The sequence below is a fragment of the Perca fluviatilis genome, chromosome 7, assembly GCF_010015445.1.
Source record: "Perca fluviatilis chromosome 7, GENO_Pfluv_1.0, whole genome shotgun sequence".
Classification (NCBI taxonomy): Eukaryota; Metazoa; Chordata; class Actinopteri; order Perciformes; family Percidae; genus Perca; species Perca fluviatilis.
Genome location: NC_053118.1, coordinates 29,211,573 through 29,228,258, shown reverse-complemented (window position 1 = coordinate 29,228,258; position 16,686 = coordinate 29,211,573). Strand labels below are relative to the sequence as shown.

The 16,686-nt window shown below is 40.3% G+C and overlaps 1 protein-coding gene across 2 annotated transcripts in view; it reads right to left on the bottom strand.

Annotated features, from left to right (window-relative positions):
- Positions 1-16,686, bottom strand: part of pear1 (platelet endothelial aggregation receptor 1) — a 51,142-nt gene that overhangs the window by 2,713 nt on the left and 31,743 nt on the right. The window contains exons 7-23 of one of the 2 annotated variants that reach the window (XM_039806300.1): positions 13,871-13,973; positions 13,360-13,496; positions 12,213-12,425; positions 10,768-10,942; positions 10,465-10,585; positions 10,141-10,304; positions 8,927-9,029; positions 6,843-6,995; positions 6,616-6,747; positions 6,319-6,450; positions 5,204-5,326; positions 4,235-4,453; positions 2,999-3,108; positions 2,603-2,729; positions 1,774-1,836; positions 1,253-1,447; positions 707-775 (exon numbers count right to left, since the gene is read on the bottom strand). In XM_039806300.1, the coding sequence (XP_039662234.1) occupies positions 753-775; positions 1,253-1,447; positions 1,774-1,836; positions 2,603-2,729; positions 2,999-3,108; positions 4,235-4,453; positions 5,204-5,326; positions 6,319-6,450; positions 6,616-6,747; positions 6,843-6,995; positions 8,927-9,029; positions 10,141-10,304; positions 10,465-10,585; positions 10,768-10,942; positions 12,213-12,425; positions 13,360-13,496; positions 13,871-13,973 (2,293 nt within the window). In that variant the 3' untranslated portion in view covers positions 707-752. The remainder of the gene's footprint in view (positions 1-706; positions 776-1,252; positions 1,448-1,773; positions 1,837-2,602; positions 2,730-2,998; positions 3,109-4,234; positions 4,454-5,203; positions 5,327-6,318; positions 6,451-6,615; positions 6,748-6,842; positions 6,996-8,926; positions 9,030-10,140; positions 10,305-10,464; positions 10,586-10,767; positions 10,943-12,212; positions 12,426-13,359; positions 13,497-13,870; positions 13,974-16,686) is intronic. The other variant, XM_039806299.1, reaches the window with a different exon arrangement.

Sequence of the window (16,686 nt, the reverse complement as noted above, 5' to 3'; positions counted from 1 at the left end):
GGTAGTCCAAATCATAAAAGCTCTCTAACAAAGGGTTTATTATAGGAGGATTGTACTAGCTAATTGTATTATATAGTAAAAGTAGTACAGTACAACATGTGGGCATTGAAGAAAAAAATCAAAGTGTACAGAGTATGTTTTTAACTTTGTTCTGCTTAAAGCAAATATCCTTTTTCCTTTTATAAAAACAAGAATGAATTGTCTGCTCAACACACAGATGGTACGTAACACTGAAAAATGTATACATTACTGTACATTAAACTTAATGATTATATAAATAAAACGTATCCTTACAAAAATCCTCAAATCTGCTACATTATAGTGTGTTAGAGTTTATTACTACACAGACTTTGTACCCTTTATTCATTGACAGGCAAAGCTGTTGTAAAATATGTTTTTCTATCATTAACCATAGTCTTCTGCTTCTAATAGAGCGAGAGGAAATAACAGTTATTTATGGAGGGAAGTGCTATTTTTCTCAATTTTGCTCACTCAAATTGCTCCAGACTACGGGTGTTAATATTCTTGTAATAATGTTAATATTGAGGCTTTGCCTCCTAATCTACAACAACACAACATCATCACTGATTAGTCAGACTTTATGTTGATGTATGACTGGTGTCTACAATAAAACGCAGGACTAATAAAAGGACATCCTCTTTCTCGCTCTTCCTCTCTTTCTGGTTTTTCAATTATCATTCTCTGCCTTCAGGAAGCCCCATCCTCCATCTGCAGAGCACAAGAGTCCTGTTCTAATGTTTGACTGATCGGGACCCTAAAACAAACAAACAATAGTTCTCATCATTATTTTAAGTCTGAAAATGGGTTGACAAATGTGTGCACAGTCTTGATTTTGATTAAAGGAGGATGGATGGATGATGAATTTTTGTATTGAAGTTAGCTGTCCAAAAGAATTGCACTAATTGACCTGACAGGGATTAGAGCTGAAACAATTAGTCTATTGGTTGATTAGTCAATTGATTAGTTAGTTTCAATTACAACTTACACTGTTTGAAAAGCAAAATGTCTTAAAATAATAATAAAGCTCACTAAAAACACAAGTATCAACCAACTGTTTAGTGAAAAAGTCAAACTCGCAGCGCTGCCTTGAAGTCAATTAGGCAATGGTTATGGTTATGGTTAGGGTTAGGGTTAGGTGTCTTGAAGTCAACGGTCGCGGCGCTGCCTGGAAGGCGACGTTGGGGGCTTAAAACACCATCGAGCAAAATTGTTGGAGTTCTAAAGTGCTCACCTCTGCGTAAGGTGGCGGTGTTGAACGGCGGCGGGCTGATCTCAGTGTACGCTCGCTCTCTGGGCACGGCTGACTTCATCTCCATGTAGCTGCTCTCTGGGGGGCAGAAGGGCAGGCCCGGCAGGTCTTTGATGGTAGCGTAAGGATTCTCGCTGTTCAGAGAGCTGCTGCTCACCGCCACTGCGTCCTTCAGCTCTGTCACCACACAGGACGCAAAGAGAGGGAAGTTCAAACACATCCGAAGTACATGTGGAGAGTCAGAAACATGTGGCACAGCAGCAGGATCGAGGTCAGTGAGTCTTTAGTCCGTACACTATACTCGTTGTGGGTGCACAACGAAGAACAAAATTGCTCAAAATCATACTTTGAAACATTTGTGTGGCTAATTATAATGCAATCTCTGCATTATTGCACCTATAGTTTTAGCTAGCATCCTCTTGCTGATGTAGTTTTGGCATTCCTATTCCTCTCGCGAAGGTAATAGAAGAGAGAAAAAGGCTGAAAACAGGGTGATGAACTACCTTTGTTGTAATATTTTCCGAGGCTGGCACTGTAGCTGTAGCTCCGATCGATTCCAAAAGCTCCTGTAAACAATAAAAGACAAATCTGGCATCTTCATATTCATTTATGGCAAACTAATCAAAAGCAGATAATCCGCGTTGGAAACCTGCAAAATCAATACCAGGTGAGTGAACGCTGGCAATGCAACTACCACTTTTTATGAAGTCTTTATTGCTTTTATAGTCTCATATCAAACGTACATTGTTGACTAAAATGATTTTCTGTCCAAAAGGAAATGTGATGGTCAATAAACTCTGGTGTATGAAAGAGAACTTTCTCCTCAGCTGTTCGTGTCTGTCTCTGCCCTGAATTTACACTGCTGTAATTTATAACATCTGTGGTATTAAAGGCTGTTTTCTATACAGGTATTTTTTACACTGATAGCTGATATTTTCTGCTGGTGCCCAATGTCTTTAAGAATGTTTATTATATTGTTAAAGACTAACAAATTTAATGTTTTCCCCTGAATGATTCTTCTGTCCTGGTGAAAAGCCTTTGACTACTAATAGACATTAAGCTTTCCACTAACACCCAGAATAAGGAAATACTTTGAATTATGTTGGCAGAAGGTTATAGAAGCAGTAAATTGGAGGTTTTACAGATCATTTCTTATGTAGCTGCGGTCAGGAGGTCAGGAAACCAACTCATTATTATTAGCTTGGAAATGTTAATCCACTCATTTAATGTTACTCTAGTGCTGCAGGTCTATCTGCATAAGTGTCTGCTCTAAATGGATTGTGTAAATGATCCTGAATGGGAATCACACGGTGGAGAGTCACCCTGACGGACCTGAGTCTTTGCGAGGCCCGTGGTGTTTCCAGTCTGCAGGTAGGGTGGCGTTGCTCTCAACCCCAAACAGGCCTCGTCTCTCCCTCTCCATGTTTTTCACACTGCAGAACAGCTGGTTATTGGTGTTCTGTACGACAGACAGGATAATAAACCAATCAGACGTCATCAATGCAAAGAAAATGTACCGAGTTAAATGTAGGCTTTTGACATAAAAACTAAAGAGTTGCGACTTACTGGGTCAACATTTTATGATTTGGTAACCCTGAAAACACGACCAGCTGTTTCTGACTGGATGAATTACACATTTCTTGCTGTGCTGCACTACAGTTGCTATGAGGTCTGAAAACTGCCTAAGGTATCGGATCACTGCGCTGATGTAACAGAGGTGACATTCACCTTGATGGTGCGGTCGTGGTTGTTGGGGAGGTGTGGCAGCGGAGGCCGGTTCTGGCTCAGTGTGTGGTAGCTGGGGTTGGAGTAGTAGTGGTGGTAACTGTGAGGAACATCTGTGGGCCAAAACAAACACATGGACTCACGTCTGCTGCGATTAAATTACCTCAAGGTCAATAAAATGCATCTGGCCACACACGTGTTACAAAAACACAACAGTGAGATACAACTAAAACCACATTATGACCAAGAACAACTACAACATGTAAAAAATATATATAAACGTATAGGGCCAAAGAGGTCACATGATCCAATATTAGAATGGAGAGAAGTCTCTATATAGCAGAATCATTTTCTCTTTTTCTTTACTTCCCCATTATGAATCCTCTGATTTATCTTGTGACCCTTTGCGAGTTTGGTAACCACTTGAATAAACCACCTATCTGTATTATAAAGTAGTTTAAACAAGCTCCATCTCGACCAGCTACAACAGTGAAATGCCACTTACACATCGATGCACTGGCAATAATAACTTTAATTATATCAGTAACAGGGCCCAATTTTCTGCAAAAGGAGTACATTTAGTTGATAATACTGCTGTACTTTTCATTCAGTAAGATTTAAACACCAGGCTAAGTATTTTTACATTGTTGTGTTGCTACTTTTATTTAAAGTGCTCATATTATGCTAATTTTCAGGTTCATAATTGTATTTAGAGGTAATATCAGAATAGGTTTACATGGTTTAAGTTTCAAAATGTTTTTGTTGTACGGCACATTGCTGCAGCTCCTCTTTTCACCCTGTGTATTGAGCTCTCTGTTTTAGCTACAGGGTGAGGCATCGCACTTCTGTTCCATCTTTGCTGGGAGTCGCACATGCGCAGTACCTAGGTAAGGACTACTAGCCAGTCAGAAGCAGAGTATGAGGGTGTGCCACGCTAGCAGCTAGGCGAGCATTATAACGTGTTATAAGGTGACGCACGTTCATCTCTGAAGTAAAGGCTGGACTACAATAGAGCTGTTTGGAGCAGTTGTTGAACAGTGTTTTCTGTTGGAGATGGTAACTCCCTTTGGGGGGGGACTTTGGGCTTTTTCACTTTGTAAACCTATAACGTGCACAAAAAAGATATAACACAATAAAGGAAAGGGACAAAGCCAAAAAAGCATAATATGAGCACTTTAAGTAAAGCATCTCAGTACTTCCACCACCACTGTACTAATAAGGTATATGACATTGACATACCTGGAACGGCGTATTCAGAGTTGACTGTGCGGCTGGTGGAGAAGGACACGGTCGGCGTGTTGTTCTGTTTGTCCTTCTGCCTGCGGCGGTAGAGCAGCAGCAGAGCCAGCAGCAAGACCACCAGGATGACGAGCACGACGATGCCGCCAATGGCTCCCCACGACTCCCTCTCACCAGGAGGAAGGGGGACCATAACGCTCCCCGACCGCTCAGACAAGTCTGTCAAACCGGAGGTGGAAAGAGAAATCAAGAACAGCAACCAAAGCAACTTTCATTAACTTTCAACCTCTGAGATGGAAAGAGGTCAGCCATAGAAGCCACTGACTTTACACATATACACAATACACAATACACAATATCACGTTTCTATCCACTACTTTTTAAAAGGTCCCATGGCATGAAAATTTCACTTTATGAGTTTTTTTAACATTAATATGAGTTCCCCCAGCCTGCCTATGGTCCCCCAGTGGCTAGAAATGGTGATAGGTGTAAACCGAGCCCTGGGTATCCTGCTCTGCCTTTGAGAAAATGAAAGCTCAGATGGGCCGATCTGGAATCTTCTCCTTATGAGGTCATAAGGAGCAAGGTTACCTCCCCTTTCTCTGCTTTGCCCACCAGAGAATTTGGCCCACCCATGAGAGAGAGACATCATGGCTTTCAAACGAGCAAAGTGGCAGTTGGTCAAGGCCACACCCCCACCCTCCACCTTGCCCCCCCTCTCTCTCCTCCTCAGTAGCTACATACACAGAAATGGCACATCCTAAGGAAAGCTCATTGTGGGACTGGCTCTAGTGGCTGTAATTCTTCATCAAGGCTGAATTTTGGGAAAGAGACTTCAGATACAGTATTAGGGGACCACTAAGGTCTATATAAAAGCATCCAAAGAGCACCATGTCATGGGACCTTTAAGAAAAAGATTAAAAAAAAAAATATATATATATATATATAAAAAACTGTTTGTATCTATACCTTGTTTACAGTCTTCTGCTTCACTTTCACACACACAGTCTCCAGTGTATCGGTCACAGATGAGGTTGGTCGGACAGGAGCAGGTCTGAGTGCAGAATGGACCAAAACGGCCTGAACTGCAGGCTGGAAAACACAAGGTACATGTCACGTCCACATATTAGATATGTGTAACAAGTATTTACCTATGATGCAAAGATAATAATGCTACACTTGTTTGGTCATATTTCACCTAGTCTATATCCTTGACGTTCCACTTCTGGGATTGCTCCATTCCCGCCAGAAAATCCGCCGGATTTCACTCATTTAGGCCGGATTTCAGTTGCCTTGGGCTACCTTTGTGTCGGCATTTTAAACCCCGGTTGATTTATGAGGACTATGGTTAACCTTTTCTCTGATCTCTGCAGGGTAAATCCAGACAGCTAGCTAGACTATCTGTCCAATCTGAGTTTTCTGTTGCAAGACTAAAAAAACTTTTAAATGTACACGTTCCACCAAAACAAGTTCCTTCCAAGCCTGTTTTGCAGGGGCACCGCGGCTTTTCTCCAGTGCTTAGCACCGCCAGAGACGATTGGGATTGATTTAAAGAAATGCCAATAAACCAGAGCACGTTTTCCTTTTTTGGAAGTAGGTGTAATTCTTCGTACAATTAGAACTTGTTTCTTAATTTTTTATTCCAGTTCATCTGTGTTTTTCTTAGTCATATAGGATAGTAACCTGAATATCTTTGGGGTTTGGACTGTTGGTCGAATATAACAAGCAATATGTGGGAAAATATGACGGGAACTTTACTCTTGTCTAACATTTTACAGATTCAATGCTTAATTGAGAAAATAATCAGCAGATTGAGCGATGATGAATAACAATTGTTGTTGACTATACATATTTTAAGCAAAACTATAACACTTAACAGGGCATGTATGACAACTGTCAATATTTTGGTGACAACAGATGCTTTTGCACCCATAATACCAGTAAGTTAATAACTCTGAAGGCCCCTCTTGGATGTGATGTTGTGATTGATGCAGCAATCAGCTGTATTCCCCTCTCAGCAGTCATATTTCATCTTAATCTTTTCATGTTTGACTTTTCTAGTTGCTATATGATGTTGCACTCACGTATGGAGCAGTCGGTAGCAGTCCAGCCAGGCAAACATTCACAGTGACCGTCCCGGTGGTCGCATGTGGAGTTGTTGGCACAGTTAACACACACTTCAGAGCACTGTTTGCCGTAGTAGCCAGCTGGACAAACTGTAAAACACACATGTAAACACACAATGTCATATATAACATACCTGCGCTAGATTATATTGATATGAATGTAGGAGATTTCTGTAACATCTATGCCATGTGCTTATGTATTAAATGAGTTTGGATGATTTGCACGTGTGGATGATTATTGGTGTCAATGCAAACCTTGATCACAGTTGGGTCCAGTGTATCCAGGTATGCAATCACACTCTCCTGTCACATGGTGGCAGCGGTACGACTGGCCACAGGATGGGCATGGCATTCTGCACCGGTCCCCATACATACCAGCTCCGCATTCTGGGAGACAGAGTGAGCCAAGCCAGATGTTACACAGTCAATCCAGTACACTTCTGGTCTTGATCTGATTTTTGCTGGCTGACAACAACACTCACTGTTCTGACAGGTGTCTCCCCAGTAGCCTGGGCGACACACACACGCTCCGGTTTCCCTCAAGCACGTGTCACTGTTGGGGCAATGCTTGAAACAGGACTGGTTACAGTGGCGCCCCCACAGGCCCTTTGAACATGGCTCGTTACAGCGAGAACCTTGAGGGAAAAAAAATGGAGAACGGATGAAAGAAGCAGTGCAAGCCCAGCTCTTACTGTGATATAAGAAGTATTCCTATCCAAGTAAAATTGGCAATACCTCGATGGAGATATACTCCATCCTGCATTCAAAAATGTACATTTGTAGAAATAAGCACATATAACAAGTACAATATATTCAACTATCAAATGGAAAAGTATTCAAGAAGAGTTTAAAGAATTGATGCAATAATCTGTAAGTGCTTGTTTCAGTCCATTAATTACACATTGTGTATACTTCATACTGCTGACTGATGTATAGCGTAGCATAAGTTTGATTTCCTTCCATCCACAAAGACACTGGTTTACATTCATTTGAGAACTGTATGAAAAGTCTCAAAAGGTTATCATATTTGTTTTTCTATTATAATCAGAATCAATACAATCAAAACGTTACAGTTTTAAAAGGTACTTCTACTTAACTTGGGTAATTTTATTTTATGCTACTCTATAATACTAGTACTTTACAAAATATGATGCATTGTTATAAAGTAAAATATCCAGGTAGATCTAAGTAGTTAAAATTAACTCCACCATAACAAACCATAACAGTAAGATTATACTTTAATGCATCAGTATTAATAACACAATAATACAATATATAAAAATACAACACTTGGGGGTAATTCTTTTCTGGATAATGAGTACTATTGATACTTTAAGTACTTTAAGCTGATCGTACTTCTGTACCTTAACTTAAGTGAGATTTTGGATGCAGGACTTTAACTTAGGTAAAGGATCTGAATACTAGCCTGGCTCTGCCCTCCTACGTACTTCCGCTCAATTTTCATTTTCCTTCATATGGGCAAAGCCGGTCTGATATGGGTATATTCAAAGAATTTCTAATAAGGGAAGGAGTTCCCCTCTCTCGATACTTCCGGCTCCTGAACTGGTTGCAGTTCCAAACTAGTACCATATAGGGGGCGCTCACAGGCCAGTGCAGAATGAATGGGACTCTATGGAGCTATACCCCTCAAAATCAATTTTTTTTTATCTTTCACCTTTTCTCAGGATATAATTGGTATATTCTTGGGTTTTCTCCGGCCAAATCTTTGCCGGTCCAATCAGCGAACAGAGGGAGTGGCTGAGAACGATGACACGCTTGTTTGAGTTGTAGTTCTGTTATGGCGGCGGAGAAAGATGCAAGCAAAGCCGTTCTGTCCGTTGTGGCAACGCTGCCGAATATCCAGAAATTAATGCCCGAGCAAGAATAATCTTTGCTGAGTTTTGATGATGGCCGTGATGTTGTGGCCCTCCTCCCCACGGGGTTCGGGAAAAGTTTGATTTTCCAGCTCGCTCCGTTAGTGGTGAAGGAGTTAGCTAAGGTGAACGCTAGCGATGCTAAGCCAACGTCACGACCAAACATTAGCGATTGGTTATGGCAGATATGGCTCTGGGCAGAATTAATAGTTTTAAACTTCAACAGAGTACCCGCCTTTAAGGAAGTTAACACTTGTCAATGGAGAGTGGCCAGACTCTGTACAAATTAAATGTACAAGAATCTGGTAGGACCAGGCTATCTGAATACTTTCTCCAACACTAAATGTGATAATAATATTAACATGAAAAAACATAAAAATAAACAAGCTGTTTCTCTGTGATGTTTTGCCTATACTATACATCTTTTAAAATGAAAACAAAAAGCTGCAGGGAGATCGGAAAACTGTTAGTATAACAAATGGTATTAGTAATGTAAAGTATGGGTGATTTAAATTAATGGGCAAAAATGCATAGCATCCCTGGTGGTCCTTTAGTTCAGAGAACAGAACAATCAGAATCAAAGTGAGACAAAGTGGTTTAAAACCTGTGGCTCATTTAGGTCTGTTGGACCAGACTTATCTGTGGTACCAAAGCCAAGCTGGCAGCGACACCAAGAGGACGTCATCACTTACCCGACCAACCTGGCAGACAGTGGCATTTCCCGGTGGTAGCTTGGCAGCCGTCATCATGAACACAATCACACCTCTTCAGGCAGCCTGGCCCAAACGTGCCCATCTGCACATATGAGCAAATGCCAACGGGCAAAGAATTGTCAGGGGAATCTCTTCAACGTTAGGCCAGCTCAGTCAGAGTCAGACAAAATACTACACTGCCAATGTGTTGTTGTATAGACAGCCTGGTGGGTTGGCATGGCAGAGACAGGAGGCGCACAAATCCAAAACACAGATTAAAGTATACAGAGGGTGAGGTAAGGGATGAAAAGCTGGACAACGTTTCTACAGACAGCCCAATCAGAACTGACATGTTCTGTACAGTTTAATTATCACCCTTATGATTTGTGTATCAGTCTTATCAAAGATAGCGGTTAATTTGTCTACTCAGCTTGACATAGAATAAACATATAGTGCATTTGTCTTATCTTCTACAGTTAGTATTATTTTACAAAGTGGCATGTGTTTTCATGCAATGCTGTGGCTTGAGTCCAGAACATTTTCTGTTGCTTTGGGAGACCAACAGAGAAGAAGGGTTCACACGTTAAAAATGATCTTTTCATTAAAACATGACACCCAAAGTTTTACTTTGCACCTCCCTTCATTTCATATTTTTTCAACTTTTATTTTATTCTATTTCAGTTAATGTATGTTATTTTACTATGTATGTAAAGTATGTTCATTGTTTCCTGTGTATAGCGATTGTCTATCTTATTTTAGCTACCTTTTATTTGCCCATTTTTTACTGAAAGAAGTCTTTATGACCTAAGATCTTACTGTACTACACATCAAAGTGATGCAAGTTACATTATCTAAATAATTATTTAGATAATTGTCTGTATTAGTGGCTGTTTGCATAATTCAAAGATATCAGAGGCTAGAGTTTACCTACCTTTTCATTTAACGAAGTGGTGGTATAATCTACTCCCTGTCCAGAATGATGTGTGTGCAATTAGTAGGTTTGTGGAAATATATATTTTTTGTATTGATATTCAAGGTTACTTTTATTGTCTCCTAAAAGAGAATACTGTCTTGGATTAAAGAAATGGCTACATAAAAACAAGTCATAAAAAGACACTTTTTTGGTCTGGTTTGAGATTATCTGATGCCCACCTCAGTACCACTTCATTAACAAAAGTAGGTCAAGCTATAAAGCCTCATATCCAGGCATTTACCTGACACGGTTGGTCACAGTGCACCCCCTGCCAGCCGGCTGTGCAGGTGCAGGATCCATCTGCAGGATTACATTTTGCCCCGTTGGCGCAGTGGCAGGTGGCGTTGCATCCTGGGCCCCAGGTTCCCTCAGAGCAGGGGGTGGAACAGTCCGGCCCACGCCAGCCTGCAGACACACAAAGGACCGACAGCCATGTTTCATAGAACAGTATTTCACCATTTTTGCTCCAGTCATGCATTCATGGGTCTGTCAAGAGGTCAAGCATTGACTGTCAGGCAATCAAACATTTCACAATCATAATATTTCTGTGTGAATATTTTTTTACCCTCCTTGCAGAAGCAAGTCCCGTCAATTGGTGAGCAGTCGATAAAGTTTTCACAGGAGCACTCCAGAGAGCAGTTCTTGCCATAGGTGCCACTTTTACATTGACTCTCACAGTGAACCCCCTGCAATAATAAATAATATTAACTTTAATAATAAATCTAGATGGCAGATGACAGGTGACATAAACATACAATAACAATAGGTCATTAGATGTGAGAGCTACCAGTACAGAAATTAGTAAGAAAATATAAAAGATTCACAAACTTCATTTATTAACTTAATCATTCTAAACTGCACCACTCACCGTATACCCAGGGGCACACTGGCATTGTCCGGTGGCGCTATCGCACACCCCACCATTCACACACAGACACGGCTCCAGGCAACCATGACCATAGAAACCGTGAGTACAGGTTTCGTTACAAAACAGTCCTGCCCACCCTGGCTGGCACGTACATTCTCCTTTCATTGGGTGGCAGCTGCACAATGAAATAGAAGTAAATATGGTGAAGTTACTACAAAATACAAAAAATACAGTGAGAAAGCGCTGACTTTGCCAAAGAACCCACTTTCTTCCCTCATTTTTATTATTATTAGGATATGTGATTTACTTCTACCACATAGTTTTGTATTGTCATTTCTGACCGGCAGGTCTGTTCTGAAATCAGAAATAATCTCATTGGCTGAAAAAACATCTCAGCTGCTGGAGCCAGTGAACCTGAAGACAGTTAAGCTAAGCTAATTAGCAAACATGCGCACCCACACAGGTGTTTTCAATTATCCTGGTTAATTAATTGCCCCACAGGAGTGTGTGCGAGATGTCAATCAAGCACAGTCTGCACACGCCCACACAGTCCTGAGGTCTAATCAGGTAACATTTAAACATCTGTGTGGGTTTGACATGGGTGTGTAGGGTCTTTAATGGCCACAGAATGGGTGGAGCCACTCAGCCTCAGTAAAGCAATGCTAGTGATAACAGTTAGGAGCTATACAGTAAGAGCAAAGCTAGCTACAAAATATTCCTAGCAGCGTCTACTCATCTAATTCTACAAGAAGTAGAGCTAGCTACAATATTATGAAGCCTGACTAGTGAGTGACCAACTGAAAAGAACTACAGCTGACTTTAGGTCCTTAGCTAACCTGCGCTATATTTAAACAAACTCTTAGCCAATCTAATTGGCTAGCCTTCAATAATACGAAGGAATAAAAATAATTTTGACCAGTTTATTTTTTTCCAGGTACCAGGTTGCTAACGTAAGCCCTGTCCAGGAGAAGGAAAACCACTCAAAAAATCCTAGTCGTTTTTACGGACCGAGGTGGCAGCAACAAGCTCATCAGGCCCACCACGAGGTGGATGTGAAATTATATTAAGACAAGCATTGTGAAGGTAAGATTTGCTTTATTAGACGTACTTTAAAGCTATACTTCAAGTGTTCGAGGGGAAAAGTCTTGCTGAGGACTGAGTTTGTAAAATACCTCGAGTAAACTTTCACCTTCAAAGCAGCACAAATCTGAAACCATAACGTGTTTCACACTGTGTTACCAACCACAACTGAGGAGTGGATGAGCTAAGGTCTAAACGGTGCTACCAGTGGCTAGCTAACTTATTCAAAATTGTGTCTTTGGCTCTGCTCACTGAGGTTTCGCTCAACCAAAGTTGGGTTATTTCTGCTTCCAGAGTAGCACTGCCTCAGAGAAATGTTTATTAAGCTTAAACCCCCTCTTCTTCTCCTGACGCCATCCACTCACCTGAGTGTGTGTTTGTCCTGGCAGAGACACGTGCGTTCACAGAGCATGCCGTATATACCGGGGTCACACATCCTGTCTCTGCAGTGTGGACCATGGAAGCCTGGCTCGCACAGGCAGCCTCCATCGATGTTGTAGCAGCGTGCGCCGTTAGCACAGTCACACACACCTTTACAGTCCTGACCATAAGTGCCTGCAGCACAATCCTCATTACACCTGAGGGCAGTAACATGTTTAGAAGGTTATACTGATACACAGAAGAGCTGGACAAAATGGAAATTAATGCACAAGTCTGTTGTTGATTTGCACATGAACCACAACCTAATCTAAACTTCCATTTTGTATTGTGGTTAGCCAGTCATGATGTTAACCAAGGCTGTATTTGTTGAAGGCTGAAAATGACATGATCATGCAACAAGGCAGGCCTGCTTGGTTCATTAGGGGAATGATTGTAAAGATTTACATAGAATATGTTTATGGCATTTACTCTCTAACTGGGACATTTTGGGACCTATTGGCGATGATTTGCTATGGACAAAATACACACGGGGATACACTGCTAAGAGCAAATTTAACCATGTATCCAGCTAATCCTGCTTAAATAGCTCACGTTACTGTATTGTTTGCATTTAATATTGTTATGTGATGTTTTCTTTCGCAGGGTGCAAATGTTCCACCAAAACTAGTTCTTTCCCGAGACTATTTTGCAGGTCCACACTCGCTGCGTCCGGAGCTTAGCGCTTCCTAAGATGATTGTGATTGGTTTAAAAAAAATGCAAACCCCTGACCGTTTATTCACCTATCCAGGAATGTTGTGTGGACTAGCCAGACCTTCCTCCGCAGCGTTGTGGCGATAGGTCTGGCAATGCGAGACTAACCGTTCGGTGACTAGAAATCATGCAATCTGACATCAGTAACTGCACACAGCATGCTCATATTAACCAACCCAGCTGGGCTGTGATGCTTTAATACCAAAGGACATCAAGTGTATGAGGAAGACAAAATACAAGCATTCACTTACAGTCTTAGAAAGTTTTGTGTTTTGGTTCTTCAAGAAAGAAGCTGTCCCTTGGGTTAAATTGACCTATAGGAAGGCCCCATGCACAAGAACAGTCAAAAGCAGCCACATAAAACACTTCCACATACACACCTGTTACCAGTAAAACCTTTAGCACACTGGCACTGTCCAGATTCGGGGTCACATATGCCCCTGTTGTGGCAGACACACTCTTCAGCACAGTTTTGTCCAAACCTTCCCTCCGAACATCGCTCTGTGCAAAAAGCACCCTAATAAATAAATAAACTTTTATGAGGTAGAAAGAAATGCCAAGATGCATTGTTGCAAAAACTGGAAGGAGAACCAACATAGCCACTTTACAATGTATGCAGTTACTTCGAAAATAATCGTCTAGTTTGCTTTCTGATGGAATCACAATCATGTCTCTTCTCATGCATGTCTTCCAAAGAGAAATAAACTTCCATGAGGACTTAAGTGGAAAACCTTGCATCTGCATGTCTCCAGACAGAGATAACAGGTTGGCTTCTAAATATCTCTAGAAATAACTGGACTGGTCCTCCAAAGTTTGGAGCCAGCTGGAAGATTCCACACAAGGCTAATTCACGGATAACATAACAGTGCAAGTTTTAACTTGAAAACCTACCGTCCATCCAGGTGGGCAATCGCAGATCCCTTTGCCTTTACAAATACCACCATTCTGGCAGGAGCATCGTGCCTGGCATTTCCTGTGACACGCCTTCTCACAGCTGGGGGCAGAGGATGGAGTTGATGCTTAATAACAGCTTAATGAACCACTTTAGTCAAAAACACTCCATGTGTCTTGGGACATTCCTGAGGACTGAGGACATTCCTAAATGTTTTGTTCTACAGTAAAAATAAACAAAATTGAGTTTTTTTTTTATTTTATTTTTTTATTTAATTGGTTATTAAAGCATCTGCTGGTGTACTGTACTTAAAGGGTAACTTCCATTTTTTTCAACCTGGACCCTATTTTCCTGTTTTTGTGTCTAAGTGACCGATGGGAATAACAATCTTTGATATTGGTCCAGTATTAATCAAGATCGCTGCAGTCAGCAGCGGCGAAACAAGCTACAATGTAAGTTAATAGGGCAATTATCCAGCTTGTATTTACATTTACAAAAGTGCTCGTTTTGCCACTGACAGGCTCAGATTAATATTCTTAAGATTAGTAAGTGTCTGACAACATTATGGAAAGAATTTCTAAAGAGGTTTCTGTTAAAGAGTAAATCCTTTTTTTAAACATAAAAACATCCGCAATATTGCGTTGGTTAAGCCCACCAGAGTCCATGTAAATAAACAGTAATTTTAGCATCGCAAAATATACTTCATTCAAAGTCAACAGAAACGCAATAAAAGTATGAAAAGCCATTTTGGGTTGTCATTCCACTTTTCCAACCATCACAACTTTAGTTTTGATTGAAATAAACACATAGTTTACTGATTTACATATGAAAATATGTTTGCTCTTTACAAGCTAAAAGTATTGCTTTTTTAAATGGAGTCTGGTGGGTTTAGAGCTAGTGACTTTAGAGCTGTTTCTGGTTAAACAGAAAGGTCTTCACGAGGTTTTAAAGGTTAGAATATTAATCTGAGCCTGTCAGTGGCAAAACGAGCACTTTTGTGAATGTAAATACAAGCTGGACAATTGCCCTATTAACTTACATTGTAGCTTGTTTCGCCGCTGCCAACTGCAGCGATCTTGCTTAATATTGGACCAATGTCAAAGATTTTTGTTCCCATCAGTCACTTAGACACAAAAACATAGGAAAATAGGGTCCAGGTTGAAAGAAAAGGTAGTTACCCTTTAAGTACAATTTTGAATTTCTTCTACTTTACTTGAGTATTTCCTTTTTCTGCTACTTTATACTTGACTACAATTAAAAGTCAAATATTGTACCTGTTACTCCTTTTTAACTGATAACTTTAGTCGCAGGTTTCTCATTGGTCCCTGCAGGAAATTCACAGTACATAAAATAATTAAAATGTATAATGTAATGTAAATGTAATAATATTTTGATGCTAATACTTGTACTTTTACTGAGTAAAATTTGTAATGCATGACTTTTACTTGTAACACAATAAGTAAAATGACTACTTAAGTACCTAAACATTTGAAAATCTTGTTACTCTAAGTACATAATGACCTTATACACAGCATTTAACAGTTACTGTTAACTCGTTATTATATTCTCCTTAACTGCTCTGAAGAAAAGTAAAAAAAAAAAGCATGAAGCAATAAAAAGAAAACAGTAGCTCTCTGATTACAATAAAACTTGGCATTTCAACAGCTTTGTGGAACTCAGCAGCAGAGTTGGAACGTGTCTTCGACCAATCAGATTACTTGGCTGAAACTGCCTGTTGTACAATTCAATGTGGGAACATTATATTTTCTTATACACCCTTGATGTGAAATAATATGGACAGCCTTCAATTATACACAATTCATTAAGGAGCTTTATCCCATAATTATTGTTGCCAAGCCCCCATTCAGCTCAAAGTGTATTGTGTGTTCACATTGGCAGAATAAAGAGTTTCCACTCGTATTTAGTGGGGAATAATTTTCATTGCTTACTCATCCTCAGGGGCATCTAAAAACAGGGCGTACAAATGACTCATGGATTATAGTGTAGTACACCAGGGTCTTTTTCCATCTTAAAATGAAATTGTGGAAACAAATAACTTGGCTCTTTTTTTTTTTAAGATAATTTTTTGGGGCATTTTATGCCTTTTATTTATTAGGACATGAAAGGGGAGAGAGAGGGGGAACGATATGCAGCATAGGGCCCCAGGTCGGAGTCGAACCTGCAGCTGCTGCGTCGAGGAGTAAACTTCTATAAGTGGGCGTGTGCTCTACCAACTGAGCTACCCGGGCCCACAGAACTTACATATCTGTCTGACAGACCTCCTGAGAAAATTAAGATAATGAAGTCAAGTGTAATAAAGTGATGTGTAATAAAGTGTGGTATCAAGTATCTCCTAAATGAAATAGTTAACTGTACATACTCTTAAAATGGCTTACACCAAGTACATAGTGTCAATTTTTAGCTAAGCTAGCGTCAGATTGGTTCAGGATTAAATATCTCAGCAACTATTAAATGGATTGCCATGACATTTTGTACAGAAATTCATGGTCCCCAGAAACTTAATCGTACTGACTTTCATCTTGTTTCCACCAACAACATGTTAACATATTTTGCTGTTTAGTCATATAGCTAAACTATTGGATGGATTGCCATGACATGTGGTTCAGACATTCATGTTCCTCTCAGGATGAATTGAAACACCTTTGATCCTCTGACTTTCCATTTCCTATCAGCCTTACTTTGTGTTTGGTGCTAATTAGCAAATGTTTGCATGTTTACATCCTAACTTTAGGTGAACAGGGTAAACATGATACCTGCTATGCATTAGAACATCAGTTACATTAGCTGTGTTCAA